The following is an 18,985-nucleotide window of genomic DNA, read 5'->3' as shown; positions in this document are numbered from 1 at the left end:
GGTTGTTTGCCCAAGATCATGGGGCTGACCAAGAGCTGGCTTGCTGCCACTGCCCAGCATCATGCAAGAACATGTGGTTAGCATGGGAAAAGATCAGAATTCAAAACTGGCAGTACAGTTTCTACTGAATGGGCATCACTTTTGTACCATCATAAAGTCAAAATAAGTCAAAGCATCCTAGGTCAGAGACCATCTGTACACATTTCTGTCTTTATCATGTAAACACCTTTAACTAGATGTCTTGCTTCCCCTCAGTTCAGTTCAGTTCAGTTCAGTCGCTCAGTCATGTCCGACTCATTGCGACCCCATGAATTGCAGCACACCAGGTCCCTAGGCCTCTGCAGTCTACTCTTCACACAGCAGACAGAGTGTTCTTTTGAAAACATAAAGAGCACAATTCTTCCTGTTAAAACTCTGCGGTGCTTTTCCACCGAACTTACAGCAGAACTTAAGCTTCTCATCATGCCCCACAGGCCCTACATGATCTCTCTCTGCCTAAGGCTCTGATCTCACCAACCACCACTCCCTGGCCTCCCCACTTCTTGCTTGTCTTCAAACACACCCACCTCATTCCACCTGCAGGAGTTCTGCTTTCACCTTTCTTTGCCTGGTGCGTTTTCCCTGATTTTTTCATGACCAGCTTCCCCATTTTGCTCAGAAGTTTATTCAAGTATCATCTCCTCAAAGAGTTCCTTCCTAGCCATCCTACGTACAATAAACCTCCCTCCTCACCATTCCCCATGTGTATTTGTCTTCACAGCACTAACCACTTCCTGAAATACATCTCTGTTTGACTGCTTTCTTATCTGACTGCCTGGCTAGAAAGAGTGCAGGGATCTACCTGTCTGCCTTGTTCGCTGTCTCTCTCCCAGCACCTCAAACATGCCTGGGGCATGATAGATGCTCAATAAATAGCAACTGAATGACTTGGTCAGTAAAGTGGTTCTTGCGCTTTATATGCCTATGAGAAGTAAGTACAGATATTGGGGAAATTTTCAATTTTATTTCAATACTTCTTTGTTTTTTTGTTGTTACACAGACATACTTTATAATGAGAAAGATTAAAATGGGCTCCTGTATGTGTGTATGTTCAGTCACTAAGTCATATGTGACTTGTGACCCCATGGGTTGTAGCCCGCCAGGCTCCTCTGTGCACAGGACTTTTCAGGCAAAATACTGGAGAGGGGTACCATTTTCTTCTCCAGGGGATCTTCCCAACTCAGGATCAAACCCAAGTCTCCTGTATCTCCTGCATTGTAGGCAGATTCTTCACCACCAGCACCACTTGGGAGCCCAAAATGGGCCCCTAACATTACTTTTTTTTTTAAAAGAGAAGAATAAAGCATTTTGAAAGTTGTATTCAAATATCAAGTTATTAATGATATCTGAGTTCATACAAGCATTTCTTAGGTTTTGAAAAGATCAGCATTTAGAATTTATTTTAGTTCACAAGTAGGTAATAGTTCTTCCTCACATTATCCATGAATTACCAAACAAGGTCACCTGAGAGCCAAATTCAAGTGTTTTTCTCAAATTAAACATATTAGTTTCATAAAAATATTTTATATTTTGTCTTCATGCCTATCATTAAAACAACCACCATAACCGCTACTCCTAAATCAGCTATACAGAAAAAAAAAAACTACAATTCTGGCTCAGTTACAGGAGTCAGAAGTGTAGTGCCAATAATGAAACTTTAGCATCCATTTGATAGTTGAACCACCAGGCCCTCACTTATTCCCCTTGGCATTGCCTTCACCAATGCTTGTCAATATTAACAAGCTGATGAGGACCTCTGGGCCCTCATGCCTCTCAATGTCCCTCAGAATCATGCCCTGTTGATTTAGAAGGAAAAAGAAATGACTGCTGCCCTTGGGGGATGCATTGAACAGTTATTCTTTACTGCAACATAATGTAGTGGCTAGAAGTACACGCTGTAGAGACAGACTGCATGAGTTCCAATTCTGACTCTACCACTTATCAGAAATGTAATCTTAGACAAGTTGCTTAATCTCCCTCAGCCTTAATTTCCTCATCTTTAAGTTGGTTTCATAATACTTTCTACCTCGTAGACTTGTGAGGGTACCTAACTTAACACATTTCAATAACTTAGGATTCTGTCTGGCATACTCAAAAAATACTAGTTAGTAGCTATCATTTTCACCATTTTTATCAACGTCAAAGGAAATGGCAACCCATTCCCGTGTTCTTGCCTGGAGAATCCCAGGGATGTGGGCTGCCGTCTATGGGGTTGCACAGAGTCAGACACGACTGAAGCAACTTAGCAGCAGCAGCAGCAGCAGTAGTAGCATCTTTAGCCTTTCAACACAGAATGAAGCCTTAGCATCAACAGGCCACTGAAGGTGACAGTCTTCGGATATAAAAATCTTCTTGAGCGTTGTCTTGGACTAAGTGCCCAGTTACTGCCCACCTCTTCCATTTCCCTGCTGCCAGTTCTCCAGCTGTTCTCTCTCTTTCATAAATTTCCTTTCTTTCTACCATGTGGCAACCAGATGGAGGTGGGTGGACACTTCCACCCAAAATTTGGTTCAGATGTCAAAACTGGTGATGGCACACAGATGCTGAAAGGGTATAAAGAGATTTATTACTTACATAATGAGGTTTTCTAGAGAGAGCAGGGCAGGCTTCAAAGCATATCTGAAAACGTCTTGAGAGAACAGGAAGGGGCCTCTGACTTGGGGTTCTGTGGTGCTTAGAAAGTGGGACTCAAGTGAGGGCTCCTTGCATGGGGCCATGTTTTCATGGTTTGATCTTCCCGTCAGTAAAGAGAGAGCGTCTGGCTTTCTTCCTAGCTTGTCCAGGTGTGGAGCAGAAGGAGAAGTGGAGCTAGAGAGCTATCAGTAGTCAAATATCAAAAATAGAGTCCTACTCTTTTCCACTCCCGAAATGAGAGCTCCACTCCTTTCCAGAGCAGCACTATCTTTCCCGGTGGGTAAAGGGAGCTCTTCCCAGCTACAACTTCAGTAGAACTATCCCTCATCTCCCCTTCCCAGAAAAACTGCAAGATAGAGCAACATGTCTCCTGCTTGGTTGCCAAAAAAAAATACATTATTCAGAAAAGAATGAGTTAAGAAAAAGACCTCATTGCCCAAATACATTTCAGAACTTAAAAGCAAATGTGTAAGTGTGTCTTTATGAAGTACTTTCCAGCTTTTCCTATCCCTTATAATTTCACAATAATTATATGAAGCTATAACATCAGAGATGCTATTATTCCACTCTATAGCCATAATCAAAATTCTCAGCTGCAGACTATAGTAAAGTGGGATGTAACATGGGTAATACAAGACAATGAGTAGCTTTAAAAAAAGGCATATTTTGACTTTAGAGTACACTACATCATGTATCTTTTATTACCCTTTGATAACGAAATTGTTTAGTGTTCCTGAAGCATATCAGCTGACAGTGAGAGAAACTAAAACAAGTAGGAAAAAGAAGGGTAACCAACAGTTAATTAAGAATAGAATACTAGGCATACAGTCTGCAAATTCAGTGCAGATTGACTAGGCGTATGTTTGCCTAAATGTTTACCCAATCTGTCTAGTAAGTTTGCCATCTTGGGTTCAGAAATTACTACTGAGGAAGTAGAAGAGTTCTCCAACTTTGCAACACCTATAATTTAATTTTATTATTTTTAACCTATAGTCTCTATGACCTGAATAATTTGGATCACAGTCAACTGCATTTATAATGGAAAAATTAATCTTACCACTTATTTATAAAAGGTATATTTTCATTTTTTTCATTATTCATTGCTTATGTTAGAAAAGATTTAACAAGATTGGCATTAGTTGTAAAATGAAGCAAGATGATATGAAAGAGAAATGTGAAAAAGAAAAATGTAAAATAAGCATAAGTTATCATATAGAATCTAACATGTAGTTATCAGGAAATGGCATCAGAGAAGTCCTACAGATGGTCCAAAAGCATGCTCTAACCTTCTAAACATGGTTCCGTGCAGCCAATGTGAAATGGGAAACTGAACAAACTGTGCCTATTGACATGATCGCAACTGGTGCTTTGATCAGTACAAACTAATACCGACATGAGTTTATATAATTCCAACAAGAGGCAAAGAAACACCATTTGGCTACTTTTCAACAGATTAGTGTATATAAATTAATGGTACCCTTAAAACTTTGAAATACTGAAAACTATTCACAGATACTCCCTTCCCCCAGCCCCTCTTTGAATCCCTAGCTCTCTGGATCCTAACTTGGAATCCAATGACAGAGGAGCTGCTGTGAGTCTTTTCCTCCCGATGAAATGTTTCATTTCATTTGTTATAGCTCATAAATGGTTTACTGGCTCTTGCATCAGTCATTAGCCATATATTGAAGACTTTTTCACCTGCAGAAACACTGCAAATGCAATACATTTTGGAATAAGGTCTTTAAAGGCCATCTCACAAAATATAATAACCATTCATCCCTGAACAGCAGATATGAAATTTAAAGGAGAATCTTTGAGTCAGATAATTAAACCTACTGGAGTTCAGTTAGTTCATCCAACATTGGGGGCCCAGGTCCTATCTCAGTACTGGGTAAACAAGGGTGTGTTAAGTTTCATGTTACCTAAGAGCTTGGAGTCTAAAGAAGCAGGTTATTATCACTAAGTATGAAATTTCCACCAAAAAAAAAAAAAAAAGCCTGTTCTGACGAAAACTTTGACTTTTCCTCATAGGTTGGTATAATAGGCTTTTCATCAACTTTGTGCTAAGAAGGCATATTTTCTTCTTTGTCCTGCAAACCTATTTCCCAGCTATGTTGATGGTAATGCTTTCCTGGGTTTCATTTTGGATCGACCGAAGAGCTGTCCCCGCAAGAGTTTCCTTGGGTGAGTCTTTCTGTACCTTTGTGAAACATTAATGTGGGAGAAATGTCAAGGACGGTGAATGAATTGGTGATATGCGGAGAGGGAAAGAGGGTGATGGGTTAGTAGGGATAGTTATGATGTGCACTCAGGTTACAGTATTTGGCTTGACAGCCATAGGGGCAAATTGTAGCTGGACTCTTCCCTCAGAAACCAAGACATTCAGTATGAAGACTGTACTAGCTGACCCAAGGTGGAGGATAGGGAAGAGGGAGGGTGAAGTTATGAAGCAGAAACAACCTCACTTCACAAATGTCTCTTTTCTGCCTTTTAGGAAAACCTCCCTATCTCTTGCCCAAGTTCACTTCACTTTGCCTAACAAACCCTTACATTGCAGAAGTTTTCAGTTCGAATGAATTCACACTCTACTATTGGTACCTTAATAAATAACCTCTTGGAGAGCTGAATGCTTGAATTTGGAAACATAAGTGCTAGTTAAAAAAAATTATGGCATAGCCTGTTAATAAATACTAAAACCAGAATCAATTGCAGCAGAATTTTAGGTGTCATGGCACTTCAGAGATTTCAAATGGGAAAACATTGCCAGCCTCATTAGCAGGTATGATTGTCACTCTATCTAGAGACATCACTTGCCACTGTCACACACACAGATTTATGGAAACCACTTCAGACCCACTTAGGGATTTTGATTGAGTCCTTACAAAGTGGAGTTGCCAAGCTAAGTACTTAGACAACATGTTGCTTAATGAGAACCCAGGAGTCAATCCCACCTGCCTTCTTGGCTGGTTTGGGGCAGAACTCTCTCATTTGGGCTGATTTTGTTCCTTCACCCATAACGCTCTGTTTAGGGAGAAGATTGTTATAAGTGGTTCACAGTCATCATAATTATCACACAATTCATTCCAGAAGGAGTGATTTCTAAGTTACTGTTGACAAATTATATGCATACTTCTAAAGATATTTGAAAGATATAAATTGTCATTAATATTAATGATTTGTTCACCTCTTTCCCCTACTAAAAGTTTCAGTTCACAAGCACTTGAGTCCTGAATGTCTTCAAGGGGGAAAATACCATCTGAATGAGTAACTAAATTATTGTGGCTGTTCCTTCATATCAAACCAGCCTGGCCCTGACCTCAGCAAGGCAGTGGGGCAGTATAGACCCAAAGAGGAGACTAAAGGCCCATTTCCAGCCCTTGAGACAGAATGAGAAAGGCATTCAGTCTCTAAAGGTTTATGGACATGAGTTTCAATGGGATCCCTGAAGCTGACTGCTTAGCTCTTATATCATGAAAATGACAGCAATAAAAGCTGGCTCTCAGGCAGGTTGGACTGAATGGGCAACACTAAAATTCTGTGCTTCTTGGGTCTACAGAGTTAGGAAATTGCTAGGCAGGTTTATATAAAATAATATACCAATCAGAAGTGTCCCTCCTTCATTTTAATAGAACAAACATTGCTAGAACACTGCTATGTTCTCAGGCTTTTGTTCCCTCCCACCCTCGGGTTCTTTGAAAGACACTTTGCCCTCTGTTTGTTTTTTTTTTAATTAATTTATTTGCTTATTGAAGTTGATTTACAGTGTTGTGTTAGTTTCGAGTATACAGCGAAGTGATTTAGATTCCTTTCCATTACAGGTTATTACAGGATATTAAGTACAGTTTCCTGTGCTATGCGGTAGGCCCTTGTTGTTCTCTCTTTTATATAATAGTGTGTATCTGTTACTCCCAAACTCCTAACTTATAGGTACACCTAGTGGGGAGCAGAGATCCAGCCCAAGCTCCTTGGCACATGGTTTGGAGTGACGTCCTCCAGAGGAAGGGATACCTCTCACTAAGTTGTACAAAGATAGAGTTTGGGCTTGCAGAAGCCTTTTAATTGCTTATTTCACCTCCTTTTCTTCTTGCCCAAGTTCAACCCTACCACCAGAGTGATACTTCTATGACACAAATGTGATCATCATAGTCTCAATCTGAAACGTGATTGTAGTAAATACACTAAACTTGGAATTTCAAGGTGTCCCTTGAGGCTTGTCAGATAAAATGCAGGACACTGGGTTAAATTTGTGTTTTAGTTAAGCACCAAATAATGTTTTAGTATAGGAACATCTGAAATATTGCATGGAACACACTGATACTGAAACATTATTCATTGTTTATCTGAAATTCAAATATAACTGAATATTATGTTTTTATTTGCCAAATTTTCAGCCATATCCTTGCCCCAAAATACTTGCCCTAATAGTGAAAGTAGTTCAGTTATGTCTGACTCTTTGCGACCCCATGGACTGTAGCCCACCAGGCTCCTCTGTTCATGGAATTCTCCAGGCAAGAATACTGGAGTGAGTTGCCATTTCCTTCTCCAGGGGATCTTCCCAACCCAGGGATCAAACGTGGGTCTCCTGCACTGAAGGCAGATTCTTTACTGTCTGAGCCATCAGACTTACCCTAATAAGCTTCAATCAATTTGAATATTCAGTGTTCTCAAACAGGCCCTCGTGCCTCTCTGCTTATCTCACTTCTGGACATTTGTCCTGACTCCCACTCTACCTAGAATGCCCTCCCTACCTGTCTTTCTCTGGCAAATTTAGCCTTTTCTGAACAAGCCAGAAGCCTTTACTGATGGTTTCAGGAAGGTATGGTGTCTCTCATCTTTGAACCACAGAGCACTTTGTATCTATCCTAAGGAACCTGCTTCATCTATTTCCTGTTCAGCTGTGGGGTGGGTTGGTAGCTCATCTTGTCTTCTCTATTAGAATATGAGTTCTTCAAGGATGGTGACTAGCCCAGTGCCCTGCACGTATTTTGTGCTTAATATATAGTTGTTAGACTGCCAGTATTTCACCCACCATGTTTTTAATAGCTGCATTTTAGTTACTAACTGAAAACAATGATGATTCCTTTCTCATTAAGACTCTTCTGCATTTGGGTTCATTTGCTGACTGAGGATGAATCATTTGCTGGTTAAAACCCTTCCACGTCTGTCATGTTTCAGATAAAGAACAATAGAGGCAGAACAGCACAGAGTATCAACTGTGATTAGGCAATTCTATCACTAGAGATAATAGCAATCATAATTCAGAGTATGTATTGGGTTAAAATACTAGTCTATGATTCCATTCAATTTTACATGGAGAAAGAGTGAAGAACACTTACAAAGCTGTTCAACGATGTTTTTACTGTCATGAAGGGTTCTCTTCTCCCCTCTCTCATCCTCTTCCTTCCTTGCTTGCCTCTATCATTCCTATTGAGCCCCTCTGCATTCCTGTTGGGTATCCCCTTCATATACAATGTATGAAGTAATGGGGTCGTTTATCAAGAAATAGACAGATATTTCCTGCCAGAGGAAGGCAACTAAAACTTTCAGACATGTATTTATTCATAAAGAAAAATGCATAATGGAGGATATGCCATATACCTGGAAAATAATACTTAGAAGCTATTCATTTTACCAGTATACCAGTGACTAGAACATCTATGCAGTGGACACGGGCACCACATCCGTGAGAGAATGGTTGCTACTTTCTGTCCAAAGAGCAGTATTGGGATATCCAGCCTACCTTTCTCTCCCTTACATCGCTTCATATTTCTTTCTGCCTTGGCCCACAGGGAAAATGTTGTTACTCATTTAAAGATGAATGTAGACATCTTTCCTTCAATAGAGCTCCCTATAACACAGCTACTGAGGGGGTGAACTGACCTAGTAGTTCGAAGTGTCCTCTGTAGGCCCTCATGCCCTCACAAAGATCCATGGATGTAAACTGCATAGCTCAGGGCTACAATGGCCAAAGCATTCAACCAAAGCTTCCTTCCTTTCTCTAGTTCCCGCTCTGACTCCTAATCCAGTGGTCTTTGCATTGCATCCCATTTAATCCCCTCCGATGCTGAGGTCATTCTTTCATAGCTTTCTTTCTCACTGTCCTGCCATCCCCCAGAGGCACTTGAAGTCTGGTCTGAGCTGTCTGTCAGTTACCACCTCTTTAGTCTTCTGCCAGTTCAGGAAACACCATCCTTTCCTGGCATGGGGCTCCACACCCCTGACATTTGCCTCATCGTGTATGGCAAAACATAGCCAATGAGAAATTAAAATAGCTAAACAATCCTCCCCTGACTGAAGGGCTCCTAGGATCTCATATGTGATCTTAAGAATTAACAGAGGGGAGAAACTGCACGGCTCAGGGAAGTTGAGTCCCAGGGTCCAGACTAAATATTGTCTCAATGCTTTCCTATCTATGCATAGCGATTTCAGTAGGTGGGAAGATAATTCTCTAATTCCAACACAGGCCCTTTCTTTGACTAAATACTCACTTCATATAATTCAAAACTCCGTTATTGCAGTGTTAACTTTAATAGGCTTAGAAGGAATGCAATTTGTCAAGATTAATGTATTTCTAAGGGGCGGCTCAAGACATAATAAGTGTGTTTAATGTAGCTGTAATACTCCTCACTCTCAATTCTATTGCTTTAGGAATTTATACATCAGTTTTCTCATCCTTTACTCCCTTTTCCCTACTCCCCGCCCTCCCCGTCTGCTTCTTTTAAACAGGAAAATCTAGAATGCTGGTTTAAAAATAAATAAACTTACCATTAGTTAGTTGGACTAAGCACCCTTCTAAAGAAAATGACTGCCAGTTTATTGCTGTCTGGCAAATATAAATGATCCAATCCCCTTTTATCGACTCAACAGCCATCAATGTGAAATACATGACAAGAGCATGTATTTGTGTGTTTTTCTAAACCCTTATTTCATCTGCTAAGCCTCATGTTACTGTCACTGAAAAAAAATCAAGTTCTATCTTCCATATCTTCAAAAGCCAGTAAGAGGAAACATTTAAAACTTTTTGAACAAATGAGGTAAGAGACTAAACAGGAATGCTCATTTAGGATTTTCATAGTTTTACCAGTGAAATCCTGACAGAATAAGACTTCTGGCCTCTTGAAAAGCACAAAATACCTTCATGCTTCCTGACATAATTCTACACTCAGTTTTATAGCATCTTGTCTCAGAGATGCTCCATAAATAGAGACTGGTCTATAATCTTAAAAACAAAAGGAAATTTCCTTTACAGGTTCAGAATGAGAGGCCACAGGTTTGCATGAAAAAAAGCACGTGTTTCTATATTCAGAGAGAAAGTTTCAATTCTGCTCCTGACAAAATTCAGGCTAATCAGCCACTTTTCACTCATATTTCTTTTCTGCAGTCTGTGGCTAATATTTACCTAGGTTTGTGGTGGGTAAACATTCAATAAAGGCAAACAAGTTGTATTTATTAATCTCAGCTTCAGCTATATGTACACCTGTACCTTAATAAAAATTTCATATCTCCATGTTTATGTGGCAAGGAATGCTAATGGTATCCACCAATATGCAGACTGTTGACATGACCATGGTTGGGGAGACTTGAGACCCATGAGTCAGTGGCCTGCATGTAATGGTAATTGCGGGAGAAGCATTTAGGTTTCTTGTTCTGGAGTTCAAATCCATGTGAAGGTGAGATTTCAGGTCCTCCCACAGTGGCTGTCAGATTGCCAAATTGCTTTGGTCTCCACCATCCACAGGAAAACACTAAATATGAAATTGAATAGCTCTGTAGCACTGTCATTGTCTTTGATATGGGCCTCCTTCAGCTGAAAACCTTACAGAATGGTAGAATTTGTTGAAAAGGTAGGAATGTGTGGGTGAGAGCTGTCCACCTGCCGTGTGCGTACATTTTAGGAGTAAATCACAGTGTTCTTCCTGCTGTTTGGGACTCTGTCTGCTGACATTAAAATGTCCTCACAACTTATAAAAATCATTAAGGATTCCATTTGCACCTCCCTGGTGGGAAGTTAAGAAATAAAACCATGCCAGCCAGCATATATTTTGAATATTTACAATACTAGGCTTTCTCTCCAGGCAGTACTCTTGCAGCCTCCCTCTGAGAAATCAGTGTAGACACAGAAGAGCTCTCCCTAAAGTTGTCATTTTTATTAAGGAAATCTCAGTCGCTCCTTTCTCCCTTGTCCCCCAGAATCTTGATTTCATTACCTCTGATGCCCATTGCAGGGATTAAAGAAGGGAAAAGAAGAGAAAAGGAAATGAAAGGGAAAGTAGTGAGAAGGGAATAGTAGGGAAGAAGTGGGAAAAATAGGAGACAGGGTAACGGGAGGAGCAGGGCAAAAAGTAATTGGTGTTTAGCAGCTGCTTAGTCGGAGGAGGCGATGGCACCCCACTCCAGTCCTCTTGCCTGGAAAACCCCATGGACAAGGAGCCTGGTAGACTGCAGTCCATGGGGTCGCCAAGAGTCGGACACGACTGGGCGACTTCACTTTCACTTTTCACTTTCATGCATTGGAGAAGGCAATGGCAACCCACTCCAGTGTTCTTGCCTGGAGAATCCCAGGGACGGGGGAGCCTGGTGGACTGCTGTCTATGGGGTCACACAGAGTTGGGCACGACTGAAGCAACTTAGCAGCAGCAGCTGCTTAGTAAATACTTACTCGGAACTAAGCCTCCACCACCACACTTCCAATGAGTCTCAGCTGAACTGTAGTCTCAGTAACACGGGACAAAGTGACAGCAATGACAATGGGCTGTAAGTATTCTATGTGAAAGGAAAGCACAGGGACAGCAATCTTTAATGCTACCACAGAGCACTCCTGGACAAACGAGAGATTTAAGATTGACATGAAGACACTTTCCTAACCGTATAAGTTGTGAAATGATGGAGAACAGTGGTGGAAATGGTTTTAGAATTAATTTCTTTTACAGAATTTTTTTCTATGGCTGATTCATGTTGATGTTTGGTAGAAACCAACACAATACTGTAAAGCAATTATCCTTCAATTGAAATTTTTTTTAATTTATTGGAGTATGGTTGCTTTACAGTATGTTGTGTTAGTTTCTGCTGTACAGCGTAGTGAATCAGTTATACATGTATCCCCTCTTCTTTGGCTTTCCTTCCCATTTAGGTCAACACAGAGCACTCAGCAGAGTTCCCTGTGCTATACCGTAGTTTCTCGCTAGTTACCTATTTTATTCATAGTATCAATAGTGTATATATGTCTATCTCAATCTCCCAGTTCATTTTCCCCCTTTCCCCCCTTGATATCCATCTGTCTGTTCTCTGCGTCTGGGTCTCTATTTCTGCTTCAGTTCAGTTCAGTTGCTCAGTCGTGTCTGACTCTTTGCAACCCTATGGATTGCAGCACACCAGGCTTCCCTGTCCATCACCAACTCCTGGAGCTGTTCAAACTCATGTCCATTGAGTCGGTGATGCCCTCCAGCCATCTCATCCTCTGTCGTCCCCTTCTCCTCCTTACAATAGAATATTATTCAGCCATACAAATGACCAAAACTGGGTCATATGCAGAGACATGGATGGACCTAGAGATGGTCGTACAGAGTGAAGTAAGTCAGAAAGAGAAAAACAAATATCGTATATTAATGCATATATGTAGGATCTGAAAAAATTGGTATAGACAATCTCAGAGAATTTTTAAAAATGGAATACTTTTTTACTTTTCCGGGATGGTTAAAAGAGGCCCAGCTGAGGGTGGGAGCCATGAATCCTTAGGGACACGTCTGACTCTGGAAACTTTAGCTGGAGGGAAGGGGAACATCATGGACAGTGGGGCTGAGGGTAAGAAAAAGACACAGGAAGAGAAACCCAAGGGGAGGTTCTGGCTTAGGCTCAAGCTGTACTCGGTTGGCCTGCTGAGATTCCACAGCCCTCACACACTTGTGATCAGGAGATAGAGACCTAGAAATGTCCCCCCCTGGTGTCCTCTGGCTCTGGAACCTGAAGCTGAATGGTGCTGTCACTGAGCTGTTCATCACTGTTCTTGAATGGCAGGAATCACCACGGTGCTGACCATGTCCACCATCCTCTCCGGGGTGAGTGCCTCCATGCCCCAGGTGTCCTACATCAAGGCTGTGGACGTGTACCTGTGGGCCAGCTCCCTGTTTGTCTTCTTGTCGGTCGTTGAGTACGCAGCCGTGAACTACCTCACCACAGTGGAAGAGCGGAAACGATTCAAGAAGACCGCGAAGGTACTCCTCGCTTTCACTACTGGATCCTTTTTGGAATGTGAAAAAGGCTATCCTCATCCATGCCCTCTCCTGGCAGTATTGCAACCCTTGTATGAAGTTCGTGTAACTTGGCAGAATGCAAGCTTATGACAAACAGTCTTGAACTTTACTCCTTCTGCTCTGCGCTGGCTGCTTTCCTCGGCATCCCAAAAGAAAGTTTTTCCAGGTTTTCTGTATGAGGAATTTCTCACAGTGTGCTCCCCTCCACTGACTTTAACCCTGGAAAAGAAGGGGTTAATGTACAAATCATATCCTTTCATGTAGATGAATGATGATGATGGTGTGTATGTGTGTGTTAGTCACTCAAACCTGTTCGACTCTCTGTGACCCCATGAACTGCCAGGCTCGTCTATCCATGGAATTGTCCTGGCAAGAATACCAGAATGGGTAGCCTTTCCCTTCTTCTGGAGATCTTCCTGACCCAGCGATTAAACCGGGTCTCCTGCACTGCAGGCAGATTCTCCACCATCTGAGCCACTAGGGAAGCCCGATGATGATGATAGTTAACGTTTAATGAGTGTTTCTTATCTGTTGGCTTTGTGCTAACCATTCAACATGTTATATTACTTAATTCTCACTGTAACCTGAAGAGGACAGTGCTTTATCACCTTCATTTTACAGAGGTGAAGTAGGAGCAGTTGGGGAGTAACTTGACCAAGGTCACGCAGCTTTACAGGACTCAAGATATGCTTCTGGAGCCTTCCGACTCCAAAGGCTGTGCTCTCAACCAGTGAATGATAGAACTCCACCAAGAGCTAGGATCTATTTTTCTTTCTTGTCACTCGGCTGAGTGGTAGAGCATAAAGGAAGGTTCTTCTCTTCACCAAATACAGGGAACAAGGTGCCTTCTGGGTCCTAAGTGTTGTCACATATTTCTTGTGACATTGCTTTATCAGCCTGGCTTGATTGATCTCTACCTGCTTCATTCACAAAGGGTTGGGGCACCAATTTCCTGTTGTTATGAGAACTGAAACATGCCGTTTTACTTCAGAAACCTAGCGGATCCAATTAATATGTGTGTATACACACATACACACACACAAATTAATTTGATACACATATATATGTATTGTTGTTGTTCAGTTGCTAAGTCATACCCAACTCTTTGCAAGCCCATGGACTGCAGCACTCCAGACCCCCCTGTCCTTCACCATCTTCCAGAGTTTGCCCAAGTTCATGTCCATTGAGTCGATGATGCTATACAACCATCTGCTGTCCTCTTCTCCTTTTTCAATCTTTTCCAGCATCAGGGTGTTTTCCAATGAGTTGGTTCTTTGCATCAGGTGGCCAAAGTATTGTATATGGCCAAAGCGTGTGTGTGTGTGTATATATATACAGTGTATATATATATTCATTTGTATGTATATATATATGCAATAATTTTAATGTGATATATTCACACTGGTTTAAGAAGAAATTCTTAAATGAGTATTTATACATACCAAAACATTATTTAATATTTTTTATACTTCTCGTGAGAGTATTTCATCCTTTTTAAAAAGAACATTTCTATATCCTCTTCTTGAACTGAACCCTCATATTGGCTCCACGATGTAGGCCTTAGAGTGGTTATTATCTCTATTTTTAAACTGAAACAGAAGAGTTTTAGTGGAGTGAAGTGATTTGCCAAAAGATCCACAGCTAACAGACCTGCAATCGCAATTCAGATCACCTATAATGCTACTTCATTTTTTAAATTTCATATCCTTTGAGTCAAAGCTGTAATGGAAGCTGATTTTGCTTCATCGGGGATTCTTTAGTTCCTTTTGTCGACAGCATGGAAGTAGGCGTCTCTGTCACATACACAGTGACTGCTATGCAGGTGTGAGACAATCAGGAGCTTTTAGACAAGCATGCAGTGATCAGAATGCGCACCTCACCTGGGATTTGTTAACATTCTCACTCAGTAGGTCTAGGTGGGAGCTAAGAGTCTGCATTTCTAAGATGGCCCAGACTCCACTGATCCACAGCCACACTGTGAACAGCAATGATTAGCTAAGCTGTGAAGTGAAAGAGAAAACTGTGATGAGGAAGAGAATTTTGTTCTTTTTTAATTTGCTCTGTCTTTATATGGGGAGTGGTTAACTGAAAAGAGGCACGATAGTGATTTTGGCCACCTGTTTCTAGTCCTTTGACTCCCAAATACCTACATCTTCGTCTTCCCACCCGTACCCCTAGCCACCCCCACCAAAACATCTGTGATCACATAACCTGAATTTTTTTCACTTGGTCAAATTGTAAACAATCTTCTGTGTACCACAGAAGAGATTCTTTTGAGTTAATAAGCATTATTCACTTTAAACCCCACTCCAGCACTCTTGCCTGGAAAATCCCATGGACGGAGGAGCCTTGTGGGCTGCAGTCCATGGGGTCGCGAAGAGTTGAACACGACTGAGTGACTTCACTTTCACTTTTCACTTTCACGCATTGGAGAAGGCATTGGCAACCCACTCCAGTGTTCTTGCCTGGAGAATCCCAGGGATGGGGGAGCCTGGTGGGCTGCCGTCTCTGGGGTCGCACAGAGTCGGACACGACTGAAGCGACTTAGCAGCAGCAGCAGCAGCTTTCACTTTAAAAGATATTTTTTAATTGTAGTAAAAAGCACATAACATAGAACTTGCCATCTTAATTGTTTTTAAGTGTACAGTTTGGTAGTATTAAGAATATTTACACTGTTGTATACAACCCAGAAAGTGTTCACCTTGCAGAACTGAAACACTGTACTCATTAAACAACTCCCCATTTCCCCTCCCCCCACCCAACCTCTGGAAACCACCATTCTAAGCCTCCTTCAAAGTTGCAGTTTTCTCAAAAAAGAGTCCTACTTGCCCTTCATATGGTTGTGGGACAAAGGAAAGAGCACAGATTTGGAGTCAAAAGTGATGCCAAACCTAACAACCTGGCTCAGTATCCCAGACTGTCTCATTCTGTATTTGCAAAATGGTGGAATTTCTTCTCTATTACCTTGTTGTGAAGATCAAATGTTATAATAAATGCATCTGAAATTTTTGCAAACTGTATAGCGCTACACAAATGTTACGTTCTTATTGTGACTAGTGCGCAGAGCATATGCTCTGAAGGAGCAGCAGTTTTGGGAACAGTCTGTTTGAGATCTTTAAAGAGATCTTTAAAGGGCTGGAATGCTCTGGTGAGACACAAGGAAGAAAGATATATCTGAAGGTTTGGGGGTTAACCTATAATACCTCTTCTCTCTGTACCTGAGTTGGGAAACCAGTTTGAGGGAGAGATGTAGCAGCCAGAGAGATGGATGTGATGATCTTATCTTTACTGGTAAAGTAGTTTGGAAAAAGTGCCTTAGATCTGTGAGCCCACTAATAGTTCATCCCTGTATTCAGTGTACTTATTCTCCTTGGTCATGGGCAAATTTTGATGCTTCAGGATTTCCCTGTAAGGACAGTCTCCTTTAGCTCATTTCAGAGAACAAACCTGAACATCAATGCAGATCCAAAGTAACTCCAAAGGGGCTAAGCCACACACGCTAGTTCCCTCCTCCAAACCCCTCGGGTGGAGTGATTGAGGGATGATGGGAAAGACCAGGAATGTTAGGCTACAGAGCCCCTCCCTGTGAAACCATGAAAAGAATCTGCCTGCAATGCAGGAGATGCGGGTTCGATCCTTGGTTCAGGAAGATCCCCTGGAGAAGGAAATGGCAACCAACTCCAGTATTCTGGAAATCTCATAGACAGAGGAGCCTGGTGGGCTACCGTCCTGGGGTTGCAAGTTCAGACACAACTTAGGGACTAAACCACCACTAGCACCAAGCAAAGCTCATTTCCTATCACCACCACCACACACCTGTCCCAACCACCCACCATCGCAGCCCCCAGACACCGAGGGCTGGGAGAACAGCAAGGGTCATGGAAAATTCATCCCCAGTGTTGACCTTTGCCCAGAAAGGAGAAAGGATACTATCAATATTTTATTTCTTATTCCTTCACCCAAATGTTTTCCTAATTCTAGGACTTAGAATTCAGTCTAAGACAGTCAAATGTACACTTTAGATATAATATGCCTTAGTTATATGCTTATTTGTAAGCTGGAGAGAAAAAAATAAAGACTAGTTCAAAAGCTATTTCTGTTGAAACAGCCAGCTTACCTACTTGTGGAAATTAGCAGCCTGCTGGTAAATTGTGCACTATAAAACTTAATAAGTTTTAGAGATCTAAATTATCATAATGGAGAAAGAGAATGGTACCCTTGTTTTTCAAAGAAGAATATATCTTTTCTTAACATGCTAATGATATTTTGGGGACTTCCTGGTTACTAAAACAGTAAAGAAACCGTCTGCAATGCAACCCATGTTTGACCCATGTGTTGGGAAGATCCCCTGGAGTAGCAAATGACAACCCACTCCAGTATTTTTGCCTGAAGAATTCCATGGACAGAGGAGCCTGGCGGCTACAGTCCATGGGGTCACAGAGAGTTGGACACAACTGAGCATAGTACCACAGTGACATTTTATTAAGATAAAAGTGTGGATGTTCAGTGAGACAACTCAGCAGTGTTCTGAGTGGCTAGCAAAACCACCAAGGGGACTATACACAGTTATTCTATCCTCTGATCCAGAGTTGAACATATTATTAATGTTATTATTGGCTATTGGTTAGTAATTCAATCTTGATGCTATTTCATGTTTATTTTACCCATTTTCATCTTACTATGGAAAGTTTCCAGGACTAAAACAGAAAGGGACAACATAACTCTAATATGGTTCACTGGTTAGTTTGCTGATTGCAGAAAATTGTCCCTATGTGTCTTGAATTCAGTAAAATATTAGGCTTTTGAGTCAGTACAAACGAAATACACGTTTTGGTAGAATTTATTCTGAAGCCTCCGATTTGAATTCTGAGTACTTTCATTCAACAGTAGCCAGTGTATATTTGTTCCTTTTTAAACCTCCCTATAGATCAAGAAGAGATTTTGTTTTCTCGGAAAGCATGACCAGATGCTATTATTCTGTTTTGGGACCAAAAAAAAAACCAAAACAACAACACTGATTAAGCATACTGCTCTGTTTTTTCTAAAAAGGAAAACTACATTGAAAAACAAGTCCGTTTAGTTGATGTGTCATATTCCATTTCAATTCACAAACTGAGAGCAAACAATTCACACCACTCAAAAACAGAAAGGAACATGTGAAACAATGTCCCTCTTGGGGAAACAAACATTGAGTGGTACAGTCTATCAGGCCAGGACTAAATTAGAAAACATTTTCAATTATAGTTGTGGTACATTTATTTGTATAATGCTCAAATATTTGTATAATGCTTGCTCCTTAAATCCATATTAAAAATGGATGTCTAAGATGACATTTTCCATTTATTATGACAATGAGTTTTAATCAGACACCAGAAGCAAAACTAGAATTTTACTCTTTAAAATAAGCAAAGCATTCTTAGTATTTATTAAAACTGTTTTAAAAATCTGATTGTTTAGATTTCGATTGTAATTCCTTCTCCTAAAACCATATTCACGACTTACTAACAAAGTCTTTTTGTTAGATTTCTAGAATGTACAGTATTGAGGCAACTGAAGCCATGGCCTTTGATGGTTGTTATCATGACTGTAAGACTGACATGGACCAGACTTCCTTTTCTCTACACTCAGAAGAGGACGCCTTGCAAGGAAGATGCATAGGCCATCTCAGTGAGTCTGCACTGAGGAGAAAATCCCTGGGAGAGCAGGTTGGTAGAATCATTCTGGAGAACAACCATGTCATTGACACCTATTCAAGGATTTTATTTCCCACTGTGTACATTACGTTTAATTTGTTCTACTGGAGTATTTATGTTTGAAGAGGAAATCCCAATTGATAAAATGTGTTTGGAGTCAGATTATGTTAAAAACAACAACAAAAACCACCAACTCTTAACTATAAGTTGAATGGTACCAGACTAAACTGGAGTCAGCCAATCACCTATCCTGTCCTAAAGAAAATGTGAAAGTTGACTGATTTACATCAAGGAAAGAGTTTAAGGTCTTAGGAGAATTTGGCTCTATCATTAAGGGTCACAGGCATGCATAGTACGGAAAACCAATTT

At 41.0% G+C, this 18,985-nt stretch overlaps 1 protein-coding gene across 1 annotated transcript in view; it reads left to right on the top strand.

Annotated features, from left to right (window-relative positions):
* GABRR3 (gamma-aminobutyric acid type A receptor subunit rho3) overlaps positions 1-18,739 on the top strand; it is a 46,189-nt gene extending 27,450 nt beyond the window's left edge. Inside the window, exons 7-9 of the mRNA XM_068983245.1 lie at positions 4,705-4,857; positions 12,688-12,884; positions 18,446-18,739. Of these exons, the coding sequence (XP_068839346.1) occupies positions 4,705-4,857; positions 12,688-12,884; positions 18,446-18,739 (644 nt within the window). The remainder of the gene's footprint in view (positions 1-4,704; positions 4,858-12,687; positions 12,885-18,445) is intronic.
* Positions 18,740-18,985: the final 246 nt, after the last annotated feature.

Source organism: Capricornis sumatraensis, chromosome 1 (genome assembly GCF_032405125.1).
Source record: "Capricornis sumatraensis isolate serow.1 chromosome 1, serow.2, whole genome shotgun sequence".
In the NCBI taxonomy this organism is placed as follows: domain Eukaryota; kingdom Metazoa; phylum Chordata; class Mammalia; order Artiodactyla; family Bovidae; genus Capricornis; species Capricornis sumatraensis.
Note: the sequence above shows the minus strand (reverse complement) of the source record. Positions and strands in the feature narration are given on the sequence as shown.